The 18059-nt window shown below is 38.4% G+C and overlaps 1 protein-coding gene across 2 annotated transcripts; it reads left to right on the top strand.

Moving 5' to 3' along the window:
- The first annotated feature begins 4999 nt into the window (after nucleotides 1-4999).
- LOC309709300 (homeobox protein OTX1 B-like) lies at nucleotides 5000-11463 on the top strand. Of its 2 annotated transcripts, XM_082537855.1 has the most exons (4): nucleotides 5000-5434; nucleotides 7280-7471; nucleotides 8712-8863; nucleotides 10058-11463. In XM_082537855.1, exons 2-4 carry the CDS (start codon nucleotides 7375-7377, stop codon nucleotides 10850-10852), a joined length of 1044 nt encoding a protein of 347 aa, XP_082393981.1. In that variant the 5' UTR covers nucleotides 5000-5434; nucleotides 7280-7374; the 3' UTR covers nucleotides 10853-11463. The 2 variants fall into 2 exon arrangements, with proteins under 2 accessions (XP_082393981.1, XP_082393982.1); XM_082537856.1 differs by lacking the exons at nucleotides 5000-5434; nucleotides 7280-7471 and adding an exon at nucleotides 8224-8603.
- Nucleotides 11464-18059: the final 6596 nt, after the last annotated feature.

The raw sequence follows: 18059 nt of genomic DNA, 5'->3' as shown, positions 1-18059 counted from the left end.
CCAGTCAGCTGAGACTGAAGAAGTTAGTCGGATGAGCGATGACGTTTCTCCCAATGAAAAACGTTACATCCAGCTGAACAGAATCAACTTTTTGGGCAGCTTAACTCAAGCATTATTATTCATATGAAAACTGAAAAACAATTAGGTTTTTGCAGTGCAGACTTTGAAAAAAATTTATTGTTCCAACTGTTAGCATGCAGTGTAATTCTGACCCTTTGTTGGCATCCAGAATTGAAAATGACGTATTTCCTGTCTCCCTCCCGTCTCCCCAAACAGCTCACTGCAGATGGCCCCGCCCCTTCCTGAGCCTAGTTCTGCTGGAGGTTTCTTCCTGTTAAAAGGGAGTTTTTCCTTCCCACTGTGGCGAAAGTACTTGCTCATAAGTGGTCATCTGATTGCTGGGGTTTCTCTATATTATTGTAGGGTCTTAACCTTACAATATATATTAAGTACTTTGAGGCGACTGTTGTTGTGATTTGGTGCTTTATAAATACAATGTAAATGTTTTATGCAATACTTTGAATTTACTAATAAAACTGGTGAGGGGGAAATAAGAAATTATGCTAGTTTGCCACATTCTGATTGGATGGGACTGATTTAAACAATAAAATCAAAGAAATTCAAAAGAAAGAAAATTATGATGAACGAACTTTTTTTTTTCATTAAATCAAATCAAAGGTGCTTTTATAGGGGGGGGGAAGCAGGGGATATTTTTTTAATGACCCAAACCTTTTTCAAGAACTGTAACTTTTGCTCTGCAAAGATCACATGCAGTACACACATCTTATTTCTCTTTCAAACAGAGAAGTACTTTAAGGTAATAACCATTTTAAAATAACCATTCCTGGGAAATGCTTCATCACCTTCAGTATGTTTTTTTTTTAAATCCGTTTACAGGGAGGGTTACAGGGAACTGAATTTGTGCATTCCTGCATGCCTTGCCAGCATTCACATGGTTACCACTGCTACACATTGTTAGAGACATCTGAATGAGTGCTGGCTATGCAAGTTTTAAGGTGATTGCCCGAGGGGCAGTAGAGTGAAAGAGCGAAGAACAGAGCCAAAGGGGGTGTGGAGTTGGAGGGGGCATAATCCTAAAAGGATTGGAAGTCTACCCCCCATCCCACCACTCACCCACACACACAATATACACATGCACACATCCAAGTCATTCCCTCCATACATATCCCTCTCTGTGTTTCAGGGGGTGATGGGTACTGGATGGGGTCAGTTGGTTTTGTGGCCCTGGTGTCTGATTTCTCCCTGCTTGTAAACCCCACCACCCCACCACACCCTCCCTCTATCTTCATTGTTTGCCTTCTTAATGAGAGGGGTGTGGCCATAGGGGCCAGTGATTGACAGCTACATACTCCTCACTCACTGCTCTTCACTTTGTCTCTGTCAGTGTTCGCTGCTGTCTGTTCTGTACCTGACACTGAATAACGAGACATGTTTCATTTCAGGTTTCTGCCTTCTGTCAGTCCAACACCTGGGTGGATTCGTAGCAGTACCGTCAGAGTGTGAGAAAGGACACTTTCTGGAGAGCACAGTTTCTTAAGGGGGAATTAACAGAGTATTAACAGAGAACACACTTTCATGGAAACTACACAGGTTTCAACAGGAGGCACTCGGGGATCCACCCTGACTGCCTCCTGTATATAGATGGGTCTATACTGCTCATGCTTTGGGTTGACTTTTTAAAAGGCATGTTAACCAACGCATTGCCTTTCCATTTGCCAGAATTAGCGTGTGTAATAGAGATATGAGCAAGGCATCCTTTAGCACTGAGGCTTAATCTATTAACATAAAATCAAAAGAATATTTCAAACCTAGTTTCAGAATTTCCCTAAAATTTAGTGATTTAGTCACACAGACTTATACTTGACAAAACCTTAGGGGGTTAACAGTGTTGATAAAGTGCACATTACCAGATTTCTCAGGATTTCTTTTACTTGCATAATGGAAATGGGTTAATGAATAGAAAGGTTTAACTTCAGACTTTAATCAGTCCACTATGTTGCATTTTCTTTAATCAAGCAGAGCATGTTTCTCTATTTGTTTAAAACTCTGGACAACGTGTTTAAACATTTCCCTCCCTGTTTACATTTTGAAATTCTGGTTTTGATTTACAGATTTTAAAAAAACTTTAGTTTGAAAAAAATAGAAAAAAGATAGATGTCCTCTTTCAGGGCACTTTTTGGAAACTACAAGTTAAATCTTTGAAATACATGAAATCTAAAACTCTTGAGATGCCGATGGCCTGAAAAGAAATGTTGACACATACATGGCTAACGAAAGTATATCTTAGAGTGACAGTGTCCAACTTGACAGATGGACACCTCTAAACAGATAAATCTTTTCATACCTGTGCACGCCCATTTGGTGATCATAAAATGTGTATTCTCTCTGTTACATATGCACATAACCAAAGAGATTAAAAGGTAATCACCAAACGGTATTTATTATAACCGTAGCAACAGCCCCCTCACTCGAGGTGCAATATCACTGATCACACACTGCACCTCTCAATGCACCTGCTCCGTATGTATATGTATGTGTGTGTGTGTATATATATATATATATATATGTATATATATATATATATATATATATATATATATATATATATATATATATATATATATATATATATATATATATATGTGTGTGTGTGTGTGTGTGTGTGTGTGTGTGTGTGTGTGTGTGTGTGTGTGTGTGTGTAAGCATGTATGCGGAAGTATGTACACACGCATGCATATATGCATGTATATATACATGTATGTATGTGTATGTATGCAGGTGTATGAATAAGTTGTACATATCTTTCTTGTGTAAATGTAAATCTATCTGTGTTGTTATGTAAATACTTACTTACGCTATTGTGTATTTCACACGGAGAGATGCCAAACTGCCTTTTATTGTTCTTGTAACAGTGACAGTAACAGCTTTTCTATTCTATTCTATTCTTATCAGATTTAGGGTTGTGGTATCATACAAACTGTGTGCCTAAATGACATGATCTATAAATCAATATTGCAAAAATATGTTTAAATTTATTGGTAGTCTTTTCTGATATTAAAAAAATATATATGTAAAATGTAAAAAAAAAGGCTTGACTGCTTTTAAATATAACAGATAATTTTAAAAGATTTTTTTAAACTGTGTACTTCACAGTATAAAATCGCTGTGTTAACTGCAGATGGTCTCTTGAGCTTGAGCCATCACGATATCAGATTTTCATATGATTTTTCCACATCATTGTGCTGATGAAATAAATCATATTTTTCTGTAATATGTCTGGGAAAAATACTAATGATGCTCTCAGTCAAATTTATCTTTGTTTACTGTGTGCTGTCTGTTTTTGGGGAAAAAAATTAATTAAACTCAAAATACCTTTGTCTGGTAAAAGAGTCTATAACACATCCAAAAAGGACAGTTACATGATATTTTGAAAATTCAATATAGGTCAGTACATGTAAAACATTTCTTGTAGTAGCATCTCCTCAATGTAATTGTCCTGAGGAGGTGTTACATAATCACATTCTCATCATACTGAGAAATTTCCAGAAAAATATATGAAAGACAAACTGCAGATCAGCTGTACAGACTCATTTCCTGTAGCGTAAGAAAACAGTTCAAAGACCCAAAGCTCAGTAAGAACTAGATCACTCACACTTACCACAGCAGTTTTCTACAGATTATCACATGACACAGTCTTGGGGAAATAATGCACTATTAGAGAAACAATCCTAAATTTACATCACCTAAGACAATGCATCAGATTAGAAGATTTTTATACAGTTTTGCCTCTTACTGAGGCAATTTTTCAGTATTATCAAGTTTTAGTATTGCTTACCTGAAAGTCCCAGCTGGGCAAGAACTGAGGAAAATCACAGTCATAGCAGATAGTGTGTTTTAGTTATCCAGGATCACGTGTTCTCCCCCTAAAATCTTCTCTGCACACTGAAGATTTTAGGGGGTTTCTGCCCTGCCTGCATGGAAGGTTCTATGTGAGATTTTCATATACAAGGTGGGAAAATGTGCAGCAACCTAGCCAAAGCCTCCTCCATGCTTTCTGATAACCTGGGGTTTTATGTATCTTGCTTTTAATAAGCACCAACACCACAGATGAGAGCCTCTCCAAACTTAACCCCCACCTCCAACACACACACACACAAACCTCTTCAAGCTGCTTGATCCCTGGATTTACGGGTTTAGTATTAAGAAAATACTCCTGCAATTTGGGATTAGACCCACAAAAACCCTCCACAACAATGATTCCGTCCATTTGATATCTTGATACTAGTGATCAATCCCTGGCTTTGTCACCTTCGTCAACAGCCAATTTCCGGGGGAAAGCGATGAGATAGATTACAAACTTGTTCATACTCATTTACCCAAACAACATACCGATTTTATTCTTTTTGATTATTATTCATTTTTTTTCCTCAAGGCCACAAGGCAGACTTTCTCCATTAACATAGATTATTTGGTTATTTACTTGATGTGTTGTCAATAGAAGAACAAGGTTGTTTGAGATATGCTTGTGATTAACTCGGAATAAAACAGGTTTATTTTTTTCTATTATTGCACCTTAAATGAAACACTACAATGTTTTTTTCTAATGTGATAGTTAATAGTTTGTTTATTTGTGTTTTCTTTCGTTTAACTGTTTTTAAAAGCTCTGCCATTTTTATTATCTGATGGAAATTCTTTGAAGTAAATATTAATGCGACCTAAGTGTGAAACCATATTGGAAATGACTTAACACTCAAAACACTACGCCTAATAAATATCAATGTTTTTCGTTACTCTTCAAAGCCAGATTAAAGCTAGCGTTTAATTTAATGAATGTTAACATTATTTGTTATAAATGTTTCTTTAATTGTATCAAGGTTCCATCTCAGGTTTTGCACCTGAATCTTGGTTTTCTCGCTGTAATGGCAGCCGAACCACTCTCCAACTTTCTGACCTGAACTTTTCACTCATGTCACGTGATGTGACTTAGATTCGCAAGGGGCGGGCTTTTCGGTGTCAAACTCGGGGGCTGGTTGGTCGCTGTCGTGGCTTGTATAGGCGCAGAGTGCCGTGATTGGCTCGCAGAAAGAAGGCCCGTGTGCTTTCTGGGCTCATAGAAGCTAGGGCCCTAGAGACGTTCATTAATCTCCATCCGTCAGCGTCGGCTGGAGACAAAACGCTCGCGGAAGAGAGAAATAAGGCCTATTTTTTAGTTTTCGTTTTTGTTCATTTCTCCGTACGCATTTGTTTAACAGATCGAAGACAGGTGTGGTTTTCACGTGGAGCTTCCGAACCTTTTTTCTTACCTCTGCCAAATAACAAAAAAAATTGCGCTTCATGAGGATATTTTTCTTGAACTTTGGATCTTACTGTTTTGACACTTAAAGGGAATTTTAAAATAAGGAGCCCGAAGAAGGTGAGACTGAAATGTGTTCCTAATTTTAATTGTTCTTAATGATCTATTTTTCATTTTCTCTTCGCTTGTGAACGTGTCTTTCTTTTTCCTTTTTGAATATGTAATCGTTTTATCAACGAAAACTAGCTTTAAAAGGCAATGTTTAAAAACAAGTCAGTCAATCAAAAAATATAATTATTTATCAATGACATATTTCACAACTTTAACAACACAAAACTTTTAAACGTATCAATCGCTCCAGCTAAAAGTTGTTTTGTTTTTTGTTTTTGTTTTTTTTTTGGGGGGGGGGGTCTTACTTTCTATTCTGTCGGTGGACTTTCAGCCCGCAGCCTACCAGTTACTTTCCTGATAAGGGCACTCTGCTAATTGTCGCACTGTTGACCTAATCTAAATTGTAATGGAGTTCATTTGCACACAAGTTTAGCATTTACATTGCGCGGTTTGTCTGCTTCCTGTGGTTATGGAAATAAGTCGGGCTTTATTTGGCGCTTGAGGCCTCAGTTCAGATCCAACAGGAGGCCCGCGGCACCTTCCAGGTGCTGCCAAACGGACCCCAGTGGATTTTGGAAATTCTGAGCCAATATTTAGCCCCACACTAATGTAGACTCGAGTTTTACAGAAAAGGATAAATGAATCAAATCCAACATGATGGATATTCCCTGTAAATTTAGATATGGAAGCTTTCTGTATTTTATCATGTCTTTATTGTTATATTTTCTTACCCCAGTTTAGGTTATGTTACTTATTTGAACTCATTTTCAGCGAAAAGCAGTAATGTTACATGTGTCCGATGATTACGTGTGCCATTTTGCGCATTCTTTTTTTTTTTCAGAAGAACTGCTGGAGAAATACAAAAGAAATAATAAAATATGAGCTAGAACAGGAATAGCAAATACTTCTTTTTTTAATTTATAATACTAAGATCTAGTGAGCAACCACTTAAGACTCTGATACTTGCAAAGACGTCTGCTTGAGAAAAAAGTTCATTTGGACTGACGCAAACCTACGTTGCTGCAGATCGATTTTATTGATCTATTGAATTAATGAAATCATAATGAAGATCTGAGTGATAACAGGGCTGTTAAAACATCCTGGTGGATGTTTAAGAAAAGTCAAAAATGTGATTACTAGATTAATAGTTTAGCGGGAGTTTGAGGTTTTCTTTATGAGAAAAAAGAATTCAGTTTCCCCGTAAGCATTTTTTGGGGCGCGTGGGGGGGAGGGGGGTGTCTCTAAACTGATGTTATCTTCCAACACAGGCAAAGTTCAGGCGTTTTGTAACACTTTGTTCCAGTTTATTTTACTGCTGGAGTTGGGGGGTTTCCCCAGCACAAATATGTGAAAAGGTTCATATGGTATATGGTTTGTGTTTTCCTTTAAAGCTTCTTGGTGGGTAATTTGGTTTCCAGTGATTATTATTGTTCATAATACATTAACATTCATGGGCTAAAATGATTTTAAACGCCCCAAATATAAAATAAAAATATAAAAAATCAAATGTTTAAATTGACGATCAATATTGTTATACTTTTTCTAACAGCATGAAATTGTATTTGTGTTTTTCGTGTTTTCAGAGTGTTAAAGGCTGTGATTAATGTTTGGGGTTGTTATTATTATTGACAGGCTTCTCCCCAAAGTCAAGTTTTGCATCGTTTCTGCGTGTGTGGTTTTTTGTTGGTTGTTTTTTTGTGTTTGTTTTTTGTGAGTTTTATTTCTCAGCGAACACTTTTTTTTTTTACTTACGTACATAAGTAAAAAAAATTATAAGCTTACGAAATTACCTCTTTTCAATAAGTTTCTTTTATTATGAGTATTAATTGTCGCGCATCTGCGTCTCACAACCAGAGCCGGACACAGGGGAGCTGAACACTCGACAACCGGGAGATCTACACCTGCCCTCTCCGTCCAGACTCCGGTCTCTCCTCCCGCTTGCTTCTAGCATGATGTCCTATCTCAAACAGGCCCCGTACGGCATGAACGGGCTGGGCCTGAGCGGAGCTGCCATGGACCTGCTGCACCCGTCTGTGGGATATCCCGGTAAGGATCCGTGAGCTGCAGGGTCGGTGCCAAACTGACGACTACGTGAACTGGAGATGCAACATACTGAGACGGGGAGGGAATCGATTCACCTTCCTATTCCATGAAAAAGCATTATAAAATTATCATTTGCCGCCTGTAACATAGAAATGGAGCCGCAGTTAGAAAGTCCATAAATATCAGTCTCAGATTATAGCAAAGCAGGAGAGGCGTTTTCTCTAAGTGCAGAAGTGGATTAGTTAACTCACCAGGACACCAGAACATCTGACTAGCGCGCGCATAATATTCCTCCACGCTTTTTTCTATTTGTTTAGCAGTTTTCAAGCTTTAACCGTGCTTTAAAACAAGTTGTACAAACTGATGAAAGACCTCTTTTTAATTTCAAAGACTCTGACCTGCACAGGCCCATCTGCTCAGTGTCCTCCTCAGTCATGCTGGTTACCCCGATCGCTGCAGAGACTCTATACTGTGAACTGAATAAACTGGGTGGCAGTGGCAGATATGCAGTGGCATATCTGGGATATGAGTGTTTAAGTTTTTCATTATCAGACTGTAATAATTAGACTTATAGTTCGAGTGTATTACTAGTGACATTACTGGGTGGGCCCGGACCCCTGAAGCCCGTGTTAACGCTGGTTAGCTGTGAGAACCTAACGCAGACTACCGCATGAGTTTCAGCCAAATTATTCCCAATAATATCCTTATAATAATAACCAAATTGCCATAGCCTAAAAAGTGTTTTGCTTCAAGCTAATGGGAGGTTTGGTTTGTTTTCCGTTTTCGTACTGCTAAGCAGTGAGTGTAATGATTGTGACAGATCCCTGCTAAGCGTCATATTATCGTCCTTTAACATTTTTGGAATTTCGATGGTGAATTTGTAAGGAGCACTGTTATCTGGTAAATGTTCTTATTAGATAAATTACTTTGAAATCCAAAAGTGAAACTTCAAGACCGAACTTTGTCATTGCTTTATTTCGCAGTACTTCGCAAGACCTTAATATGATATTTCATACAGGCCTATCACTCCCCTTTGTCTCGATTGGAGGAAATGCTTATATGTCAAGATTTAATTAATCTTAAAAAGGAATATAACTTCTGCATCCAAAAATTAAAAGCAAAAGACTTAATGAAGGTGCGATATGCTCGAGGTTTGGAAATTTGTAATTTGGGACGAGCAAACTAGTATTATACGGTATTCAATAGACTTCAGTCCAATACTAAACAAGCACTTCGTTTTCAGCCAACCCGCGGAAGCAGCGCAGGGAGCGAACCACCTTCACCAGGACTCAGCTGGACATTCTGGAGTCGCTGTTCGCCAAGACCCGTTACCCGGATATCTTCATGAGGGAGGAGGTGGCGCTGAAAATTAACTTGCCGGAATCAAGAGTGCAGGTCAGCCACACACAAAACCTGTTTCCTGGTTTAGAACTTAAATGTTTAAATGTAGGACAAGAAAAGGCACTTCCATGCACCGAAGTTGTCGTTTTACATTTCGTGGCACCTTTCGATGGATTTTTTAAAACCTCAGGCATCTGCATGATTGTGAGAAAAGTCTTTAGTGTAAGGGAAGGATTTGGCTGGGCTGTGGCAGAACGCAGGGCCACCTTTTGATGTGGTGAGCTTTCTTTAAAGAAGGCTCTGAAAGGTTTTCCATGGGTGGCTTTAGCAGCCCTCTGCTGGGATTATAGCATATCTGGGATATGACACTATGACAAGCCCAGATATCTGTATTATTATTTCAGCTGCAGTGGTTGATTTTCTTATGGAGATTTGCATTTAAAAAACGCTTTTTAAATTGATGTTATAAACCACAAGGTCATAGAACACCATTTTACATTAATATACTCATCGTATAGTTGTGACCATAAACGCCATCACAGGATTTATTAAAATAAAATGCGATAAAAAGAGTTCTTAGGCAGTTAATATAGTTTAATGCAATCTTTTGAACATTATGAAAGCAGTGTATCAGACTTACAAGATGTAATGTTTCAAAACTGATAATTTATTTACATTTAAAAATCAAAATATTTTAGAATACTTTTATTTATCAGCATTTTCCACTTTTTACAAAATATTTTCTAAAGCATGTCATCACTTATATACATCACCACAGCACTTACTGAAGGAGGCACCAGACAAAAGTTTAAAGTTAAAGATGTCGCTGGCATGCATCAGGTATTTTTAAAATATCATCAACACTGGACATTGCATTCACCACAATTTGTAATTTACATAAACATCTTAGTGTTAGATGCCTTAAATCTTTGGCAAGTTTGAAAAAATGAGTAAGAAACAGATTTGTTTTTAATTGTTTTTGTTTTCATAATTTTTATTCATTTCATTCGAAATATTTTTAGTGCCAAAAACATCCCATATTTACACATTCTAAAGATTAATTAATTAATTTATGTATTTATTGTGCAAGTGTGTACAAGAGGTAAGGTGGGATTACATGAGGAAGTATAATAACAAACAGCAACAGCAAGTGTTTCCTTCATGCTATTTCAGCCAGGTTTTACAGTTTGTTATTTCTGACCTGGTGCATGCATGACGATGACCTTTTGACCTCTTCTCCTTTCTCAGGTCTGGTTTAAGAACAGACGAGCCAAGTGTCGGCAGCAGCAGCAGCAGAGCAGCAACAGTGCCAAGGTAAAACCACTGAAGAAGAAGTCATCTCCAACCAGAGAGAGCACTGGTTCAGAGAGCAGCGGTCAGTTCACTCCGCCAGTAGTGTCCAGCTCCTCCTCCACCTCTTCCTCTTCATCCGCCTCCTCTTCCTCATCTGTCTCCTCTGGTCTAAGTGGACCTGGTCTTATTAGCACATCTACCTCCATCACCGCTCCAGTGTCATCCATCTGGAGCCCGGCACCTATCTCACCAGCACCAGCACCGGCCACTCTGCCTGACCCTGCCGCCCCTACCAGCGCGTCCTGCATGCAGCGCTCTGTGTCATCATCTGCGACAAGTGGAACGTCGTCCTATCCTGTTTCCTACAGCCAGACAGCAGCAGCGTACAGCCAGGGATACCCGGCTTCAGCATCAGGTTCCTATTTTGGTGGCGTTGAGTGCGGCTCATACTTGGCACCCATGCATTCCCACCACCACCCGCACCACCCTCACCAGCTCAGCCCAATGACTAGCAGCTCCATGTCAGGACACCCACATCATCACATTGGCCAGACGTCAGGACACCACCATCATCACCACCACCCACCGCACCACCACCAGGCATACAGCGCACCCAGCCTCGCCTTTAACTCCACAGACTGTCTGGATTACAAAGAGCAGACAGCAGCTTCAGCCTGGAAACTCAACTTCAACGCCTCCGACTGTTTGGACTATAAAGACCAGGCCTCATGGCGTTTCCAAGTGCTGTGACTTCCTGTATTTTGTTTTCTCTTCTGTGCTTTTAAAGAAGTTTTTTTTTTTGTTGTTGGTGGTTTATTTTTGGAGATCCTTTAAAGTAAAAGTAGTGACATTTGAAAAAGGAAAAAAGTTTAACTGTGAGCCAATCAATATAATTTGAAGCCTCAACTTTGACTGTGTGCTTTTCAGTGGAGTGATTCATCCAGGATTATTTTTCTACTCCAAGATTCAAGACAAACTGACGCTATACCTTTTGAAGGCCTTTATTAGTGAAACTTCAATGGAACATTTGTTATAGTCCAGTCTGGGATTGCCACACAGATCATTCTTCAGAAGATAAACACATCCTCTCTGAGATTAATATACACTGGACTTTTGAGTTGGCTTTTCTTAGATCTGAAACAGGATGCTGCTATCATTTTCCAACATGATTCTTGTTGAGGAACTGTGGGTATTTTATTTTGGAGACTTAATTGCAGCAATTGTTTGTAAGGTGAAAGATTCTGCTATTTGTTCTCTGCAGAGGAAAGAAAATTAAAAATGTGAATTTAGACACGCAACGTTAGTATTGCATTGAAATTTGAGAGATGTACATTCGTGTCTTTATAATAAAGTCTTGTATAAACATGAACAGTCTAACGAAACTTTTATTCCTAAATAAAGAATGAATCTCATCAACTTTAGCTAGTGAACAGCAGTTTAGAGTATCACACAATAACTAGCTTAGTTTTAAAATAAACCAGGCTAAACTGGCTAAACTGGTTTAAAGGTGTAGATATGGTCACATGAACAACAGTTTGAACATTTTACTTGTTTTATTTATGGTGTAAGTTGTTGCTATGGCACCAAAAGGCATTTTTTTATGCTTGGTTGAAAAATATTGCTTTAAATTTTTTTTTTTTTCAGAAAGATTTCACCAAGTGTTTTATTTTTCATTTATTCTATTTAATTTATACATATTAGCACCTGGAAACTTGGCCAATCATTTCACCATGAGCAGGAGATGGACTAAATGCCTAAAAAATGCCTTATAGAAAAAATAATGGAATTATAGAAGCAGCAAATGAATGCAACACCCTGAAAGTAAATCTCTGGGGTGTTGCATTTAAATTTAAGATCATTGTAAATGTATTACAATGTGTGTAATTTGTTACATCGTTTTTTACATAGTTTGGTCATAGTCCTGACAAAGAACTACGAGGAACTCGAGGACATTCAGTGAGTCAGTGATAAAATATGTTTCAGAGTGAGCCATGAGAAAGTTCAATTCATCTGAATTTGTGAGCTATTACCATCTTGGAGAATTTTCTATCCTATTCACTAACTCTTTATTCAATGAAAAAAAATGAGCATGCCTGAGAACAAAATATACCTAGTAGGTAAATCAGGTAGGAACGGGATTAAGTAAGAGACTGATTAAAAAGATTAAAACCAACAGCAGCAGATCTATCACTCTAAACATACTGCGGCTGAATGTTAATACAACCATATATATATATATATATATATATATATATATATATATATATATATATATATATATATGTGTGTGTGTGTGTGTGTGTGTGTGTGTGTGTGTGTGTGTGTGTGTGTATATATGGTGGTGGCTAACCAACCGGACATAGTGGTGGTAGACAAACAGAAGAAGACGGCCGTAGTGATCGATGTAGCGGTTCCGAATGACAGCAATATCAGGAAGAAGGAACACGAGAAGCTGGAGAAATACCAAGGGCTCAGAGAAGAGCTTGAGAGGATGTGGAGGGTGAAGGTAACGGTGGTCCCCGTGGTAATCGGAGCACTAGGTGCGGTGACTCCCAAGCTAGGCGAGTGGCTCCAGCAGATCCCGGGAATAACATTGGAGAACTCTGTCCAGAAGAGCGCAGTCCTGGGAACAGCTAAGATACTGCGCAGGACCCTCAAGCTCCCAGGCCTCTGGTAGAGGACCCGAGCTTGAAGGATAAACCGCCCGCAGGGGCGTGCTGGGTGTATATATATATATATATATATATATATTTAAATATATATATATATATATATATATATATATATATATATATGTATGTATATATAAAGAGAGAGAGAGAGAGTTAATATTTCATTGAACTAAATACACGTTAATTTTAAGAACTATCAGCTGCATGCATTAGCTTTGCACTCAGTTGTAATGTTATCTCTGGCAACCAGAAGAAAATATCCAAACAGCATGTCAATAATCAAACCCCTCCTTCCCCCCTGCAGTGATGGGCTCATAGCCGGGCAGGTTAGCAAACATGTACACTGGCATCCCTGCTGTTTGTTTGGCCATGTCGACAGTAATGTACAACTTATTTGATCCAAGGGAAAAAGGGACGAATCACGATTTTAATTAAGTGGCGTCCCGCTTCCTCACTGTGTCTGTCCAACAGCTGGACAAACAGCTTTTTGTAAACATGGCATCAGTGCTGTGTGTTTGCCCGCTCTGCATCCCGCTGGGCTTTAGCTGCACGCACCACAGATTCACGCAAACATGAGCCGAGATTTAGCACATTAGAACAAACTAATCTTCAGGCCATGTTCAGCCAATAAATGCAGTTTCATTTAGAGAAAGGACACTTCCCTCTGAACGCCTGCTTCATATGCCTTATTGTGCAGTGGGCCGCTCCCTGAGGGTATGAATATTTACTTTCTGAATCCTTGTAGTGACTAAGTGACTCTGCTTTTTAGCTTCTCAGTTTTCCTGAAGGCTGCTGAAAACAATGACTTCACAGGCGATCACCTCACTTTTCCTGATGTAACAGCACTTTCAAGGATATTAAAGTTTCCTCATGAGTCTTGTTGATTTAAAATAAATGATTCATAGAGGAGATGGTAGCAACACAGCAACTTCCTGGACTTAATGACAGGAGATCAGTCTTTATAAAAATCTTGCTAAATGTGCAGGTGAACGCAAATGTTTTCAAATTCCTCAGACACAAATAAGCACCACTCATGTTTCAGTTTTTATGTTTGTTTGTCAGTTGCAGAGTCCACGATGCATTTTGTCTAAGTTAGCACAAAGACGAGAAACAGAAACTATTACATCGTGTCTTTACTAGAGACTGAGACCTCTGTCAAATAATATGAATTGTTGTCAGATAAGCAAGTGCTACACACAGCTAATATGTTTTAGTAACATATCAGTTATGTGCAGATTTAAAATTTAAGCCCACCCAACAGGTGTTTTTATAAATTAATAGCACTTTCATTTAAAAAAAAAAAAAAGCATCAATTTTATGACACAGGGAGGATGGAGTGTATCCCAGCTGTCACTGGGTGAGAGGCAACGTACACCTAAGACACTCTCCAGTTTATCACAGGGCTAACACAGAGAACCATTCACACCTACAGACAATTTAGAATCAGTAATTAACCTGCGAAGCATATATTTAGGAGGAAATGAGGGTACCAAGAGAGAACACAGACAAGCAGACTCTACCCACACATTCACAAACCTGTACACATTCACACCATACATTCACAATACTGTATTTGCAACATTGACAAACCAAGCAGTTTATACAAACCCAGAACCTTCTTGGTGGAGGGGACGGTACTAAACACTGAAATCTCTGTCAAACAATGCTGCGCTCTACTGACAGCCAGCTACAGTCACATTCACATTTGCTGCCAGTGTAAAGACACTAATTAACCCGACCGGTTACTATAAATAAGCAAACCATTATTATTAAATATGTTTATACATTTTCCATTTTTTTAGATTGATTTTTTTTCTCTCTCCCTCCAATTGCTTATCCATGGTTGTGTCATTCAGGTCAGCTAGGATTATAGGAACACTGTATTTGCATCATTTTGTGCCTGGGTGATAATAAGTATCATTAAGTCAGGCGTGTCAAACATAAGGCCCAGGGGCTGGAATCAGCCCAGCAAAATCTCCTCCAAAATGTAAAGGAATGCATAAATTTTGGTCTTTTAAGTCTATTTTCATAAGTCTTACAGAAGATGAATTTCTGTGAATTAACAAAATCTTTCTATTTTCTGTTCACAGAGTCATGCTGACATATTTCTTTATCATGCAGAAAAAGAGTGCTGTTGAAACTGCACTTCTTTTTCTTATATGAATTAAATGTATGGTACTTAGTATTAGGATTCAAGTCCAGTGTCAGGATTCCTCCAGCTCTATACGAACAGAAGCATCTCTGTAAAGTCCTGGAAATTTCTATCTTATTCCTAAATTTACCTTGATTGCATTCCTCCAAATTTATTGCTGCACGTCATGATAGTGCATTGATTGTTAGATACACTATCACAATATTAATGTGTATGTGTGGTGGGGTTTGTGTGTAATCATGGCAAAATGTCATCTAAGAGACACCTATAGCAAACATGTACTATACTTTGGTAGGTGTTCATCTGTGAAAACATTTATTGAATTCAGGAATTAATTCTCTTTCTCAAATAGAGAAACTAGAGAAAAGCAAAATTGTGTTTCAATTTTCCTGCAACAGATAATTTGTTTACCCCACGTTTTTGTATGCTGTTAGAATCTAAAAGAAGAAAAACATCAAGGAAAAGTGGATAAAAAAAAACAAGTACGTTATAATTTTGAACATTTACAGACTGCATCTCTGTGTGTATAGTTTCATATGGAAATCCGTTTAGCATGGTGGGTAAATAGATTACTACCCTGAGGGATTAGGGATTGCCTTACTGCTGGCCCACTAATCCCAAGCGCAGACTGTCAAGAGCCCTGACATGTCCGGGACTCCTTCAGCACAAAATGGCTTCTAACCTGTTTAAGACGCCAATCTAGTCCCACACACACCAACTAACAACGCCACTTCCTCCACCACCAACATGAATGTTCCTATCAGAGCTGTCACCAATGGAAAAGACAATGACGTTTGTCTTCAAAGTGGGAAGATTAGATGCTGCATGAGACAAAAGCAGACTCTTTGAAGTGATTTCTCTTCAGCAACTTAGCTGCACAGGAAGTTGGTGAGATTTATAAACTTCAGTCAAACTTAAAGACGTTTATGATCAAACCTATGAACATTTGAACAATTTCAGGGTGTGAATGAGTTTTTAATGTCTTTCAATTTCTTCTCTTAAGCACTTCAGTTTGCTTGTTCACAACATATTTGTAATAGTAAAGTAATTGTGTGTGAATTTTTATTACTGGCTGACAAAATGGAATGATACGATAACTAAAGTCCTCTTAACCATCATGGACACACGGACTTCATATGCATTTTGAATGTAACGATTTAGATCAATTGTTTTTAATATTAATTTGAGAGAGTGGGGACAGCATGAGTGACATAGCTAAAAGTTTCTGTAGTCTTTGGATGGAGGCATCATGTTATTTATGACATTTATGCTTACATTAATAATATGACAGTGTAGGCATATTATTATTGATATATACTATCAGTGCTTCATTGATCTTTTAGCTTGTATGTCATTGTAAAACCCCTTGTAAATGTTTATCTATGCATTTGTAACAAGTTAACATTTTGTCTTTGTGATTCTGTATGTAAGGTGTGGACATTACTAATTAGTTCACCGCTAACCAATTCAATAAGTGTATCTGTACAATTCCAGGGCAGTAACCTATTGTAACATGAAAACAGCATAGGCTGCACCAATACCGATACCCTAAATCAGAGAGAGATGGAGTGTGTCTTGTTTTCAGTTTCCTACGTTTGATGCATTTTCTTTCCAAGTGCCTCCCAGTTCTAAGGTTGTGCTGGCTGAAGCACGGTCTCTCCTTGAAACAAATGGCGATAGGAAATCTCTTTGTCAGGACCGTGGCTAAGCCTAATCTAATGATTCTGATGACTGGGGGCCGTACTTAGCAGATTGCCACTGGCCTGCTTCAAACGAGCCGCTACGGATGGAAGTTTCCCAAGGATTAACACTTAAAGAAGAGCAAAGAGGGAGAGAGAAAGAAAGAAGACAGTCTCTGCCTTCTAGGGAATCCCCATTAAGTTGAGACTTGGGGTGGCAAAGAGGAATGTGTTTCTGCTGAGCTGTGATCCTGGTCTGTTTCACAAGTAATGGAAAAGCTGGCCTCCTCCATTTGATCTGTGACCGCTTCCAAGACTGAAACATGCAACTGCGATCGTTCCCCTGTCATATAATCTGACTGTAAACATGCACCCATTGATGGTAGATGTCATTTTGGTCTCTGTTAAAGAAGTAAGTAAGAATCTGCATCTGCTTTCTGCCATTTTTAAAAGCCTCCAACAGCAAAAACATTTGTGCTTCAACAAAATACTACTGAGGTTCAGAAGAAATCCTCAGAAGGATCGACTGCAAAGTACAGGCCTTTATGCAGAAAAGGACATCCAGTGGGAAATGGTGATATGCAATCAGATATATCAGCTAACTAATTTGCCTAATCTTCATGGGGCTTTAGAGTGTGTTGAAAAAGAAGATAAAAGGGGGCTAAAGGAACCATTCCAGACATTAGTCCCTGGAAATAAACATTATGAGGACTTCTGGAGAAAACACAGCATATGACAATAAAAACTTTGTTTGACAAAAATCGTCACTCAGAATGGAAACAACACCTGGCCAATATCTTGAAAGATTTTTACATGACAGATGGCATAATCGTAGCGGTCAAAACACACAAGGGCAGCATTTACCCATAAACAATGATTAACCACCGTAACTGTCACTGGCGCTGTATTGACTGGAGTAATGGGGGTTTCAAAATGGGAAGCACTATTTAAGCAACCCTTGGCACTACAAGTAAAAATCCCATTCTCTTTTTCCCAGAGGCAATGTCTCACGTCACAAGTCACTATTATGGCTCAGGTTGGAAGTAGCTCTGCTCATTTAATCATTATTCTTTAGAAAACATCTAATGGTAAAAGATACAAGTGTAAGCATTTGTGGTTTGCATAAAATCTGATTTCTCACAATGAAAAATGTATTAAAACTGGTGGCAACAATTTCAATCTCTGTGATCGGGAAGTTAAGGAAGTGTGACATGCAAAAATGCTGTTTATTTTATCTTTCCATTTAAAATCTAGGACTTATGATGACAATCATAAATCGAGATTACCTTTATCACAGTAGTTTTTTAAACTCAATGAAACTGCCATTTCAACCTGATATTTCCTGTACCTGGTGTCCCTGTACTTATCTAAAATTTACCCTGACAAGTGTTTTTTAAGCAGCAATTTTTTTATTTTATCCCATGTCAACAGCATCCACAAATAACACAGTTTCA

This window comes from Aulonocara stuartgranti (genome assembly GCF_965226115.1).
Source record: "Aulonocara stuartgranti genome assembly, chromosome: 6".
NCBI lineage: Eukaryota > Metazoa > Chordata > Actinopteri > Cichliformes > Cichlidae > Aulonocara > Aulonocara stuartgranti.
This window is presented reverse-complemented; position numbering and strand designations above follow the sequence as displayed.

What these genes read in the sequence shown, in the direction of transcription:
- LOC309709300 (XM_082537855.1), top strand. Translation starts at nt 7,375, where the DNA reads ATGATGTCCTATCTCAAACAGGCCCCGTACGGCATGAACGGGCTGGGC. An exon ending in CCCGTCTGTGGGATATCCCG is followed by an intron (nt 7,472 to 8,711) that starts GTAAGGATCCGT and finishes CTTCGTTTTCAG; the next exon opens with CCAACCCGCGGAAGCAGCGC. An exon ending in TGCCGGAATCAAGAGTGCAG is followed by an intron (nt 8,864 to 10,057) that starts GTCAGCCACACA and finishes CTCCTTTCTCAG; the next exon opens with GTCTGGTTTAAGAACAGACG.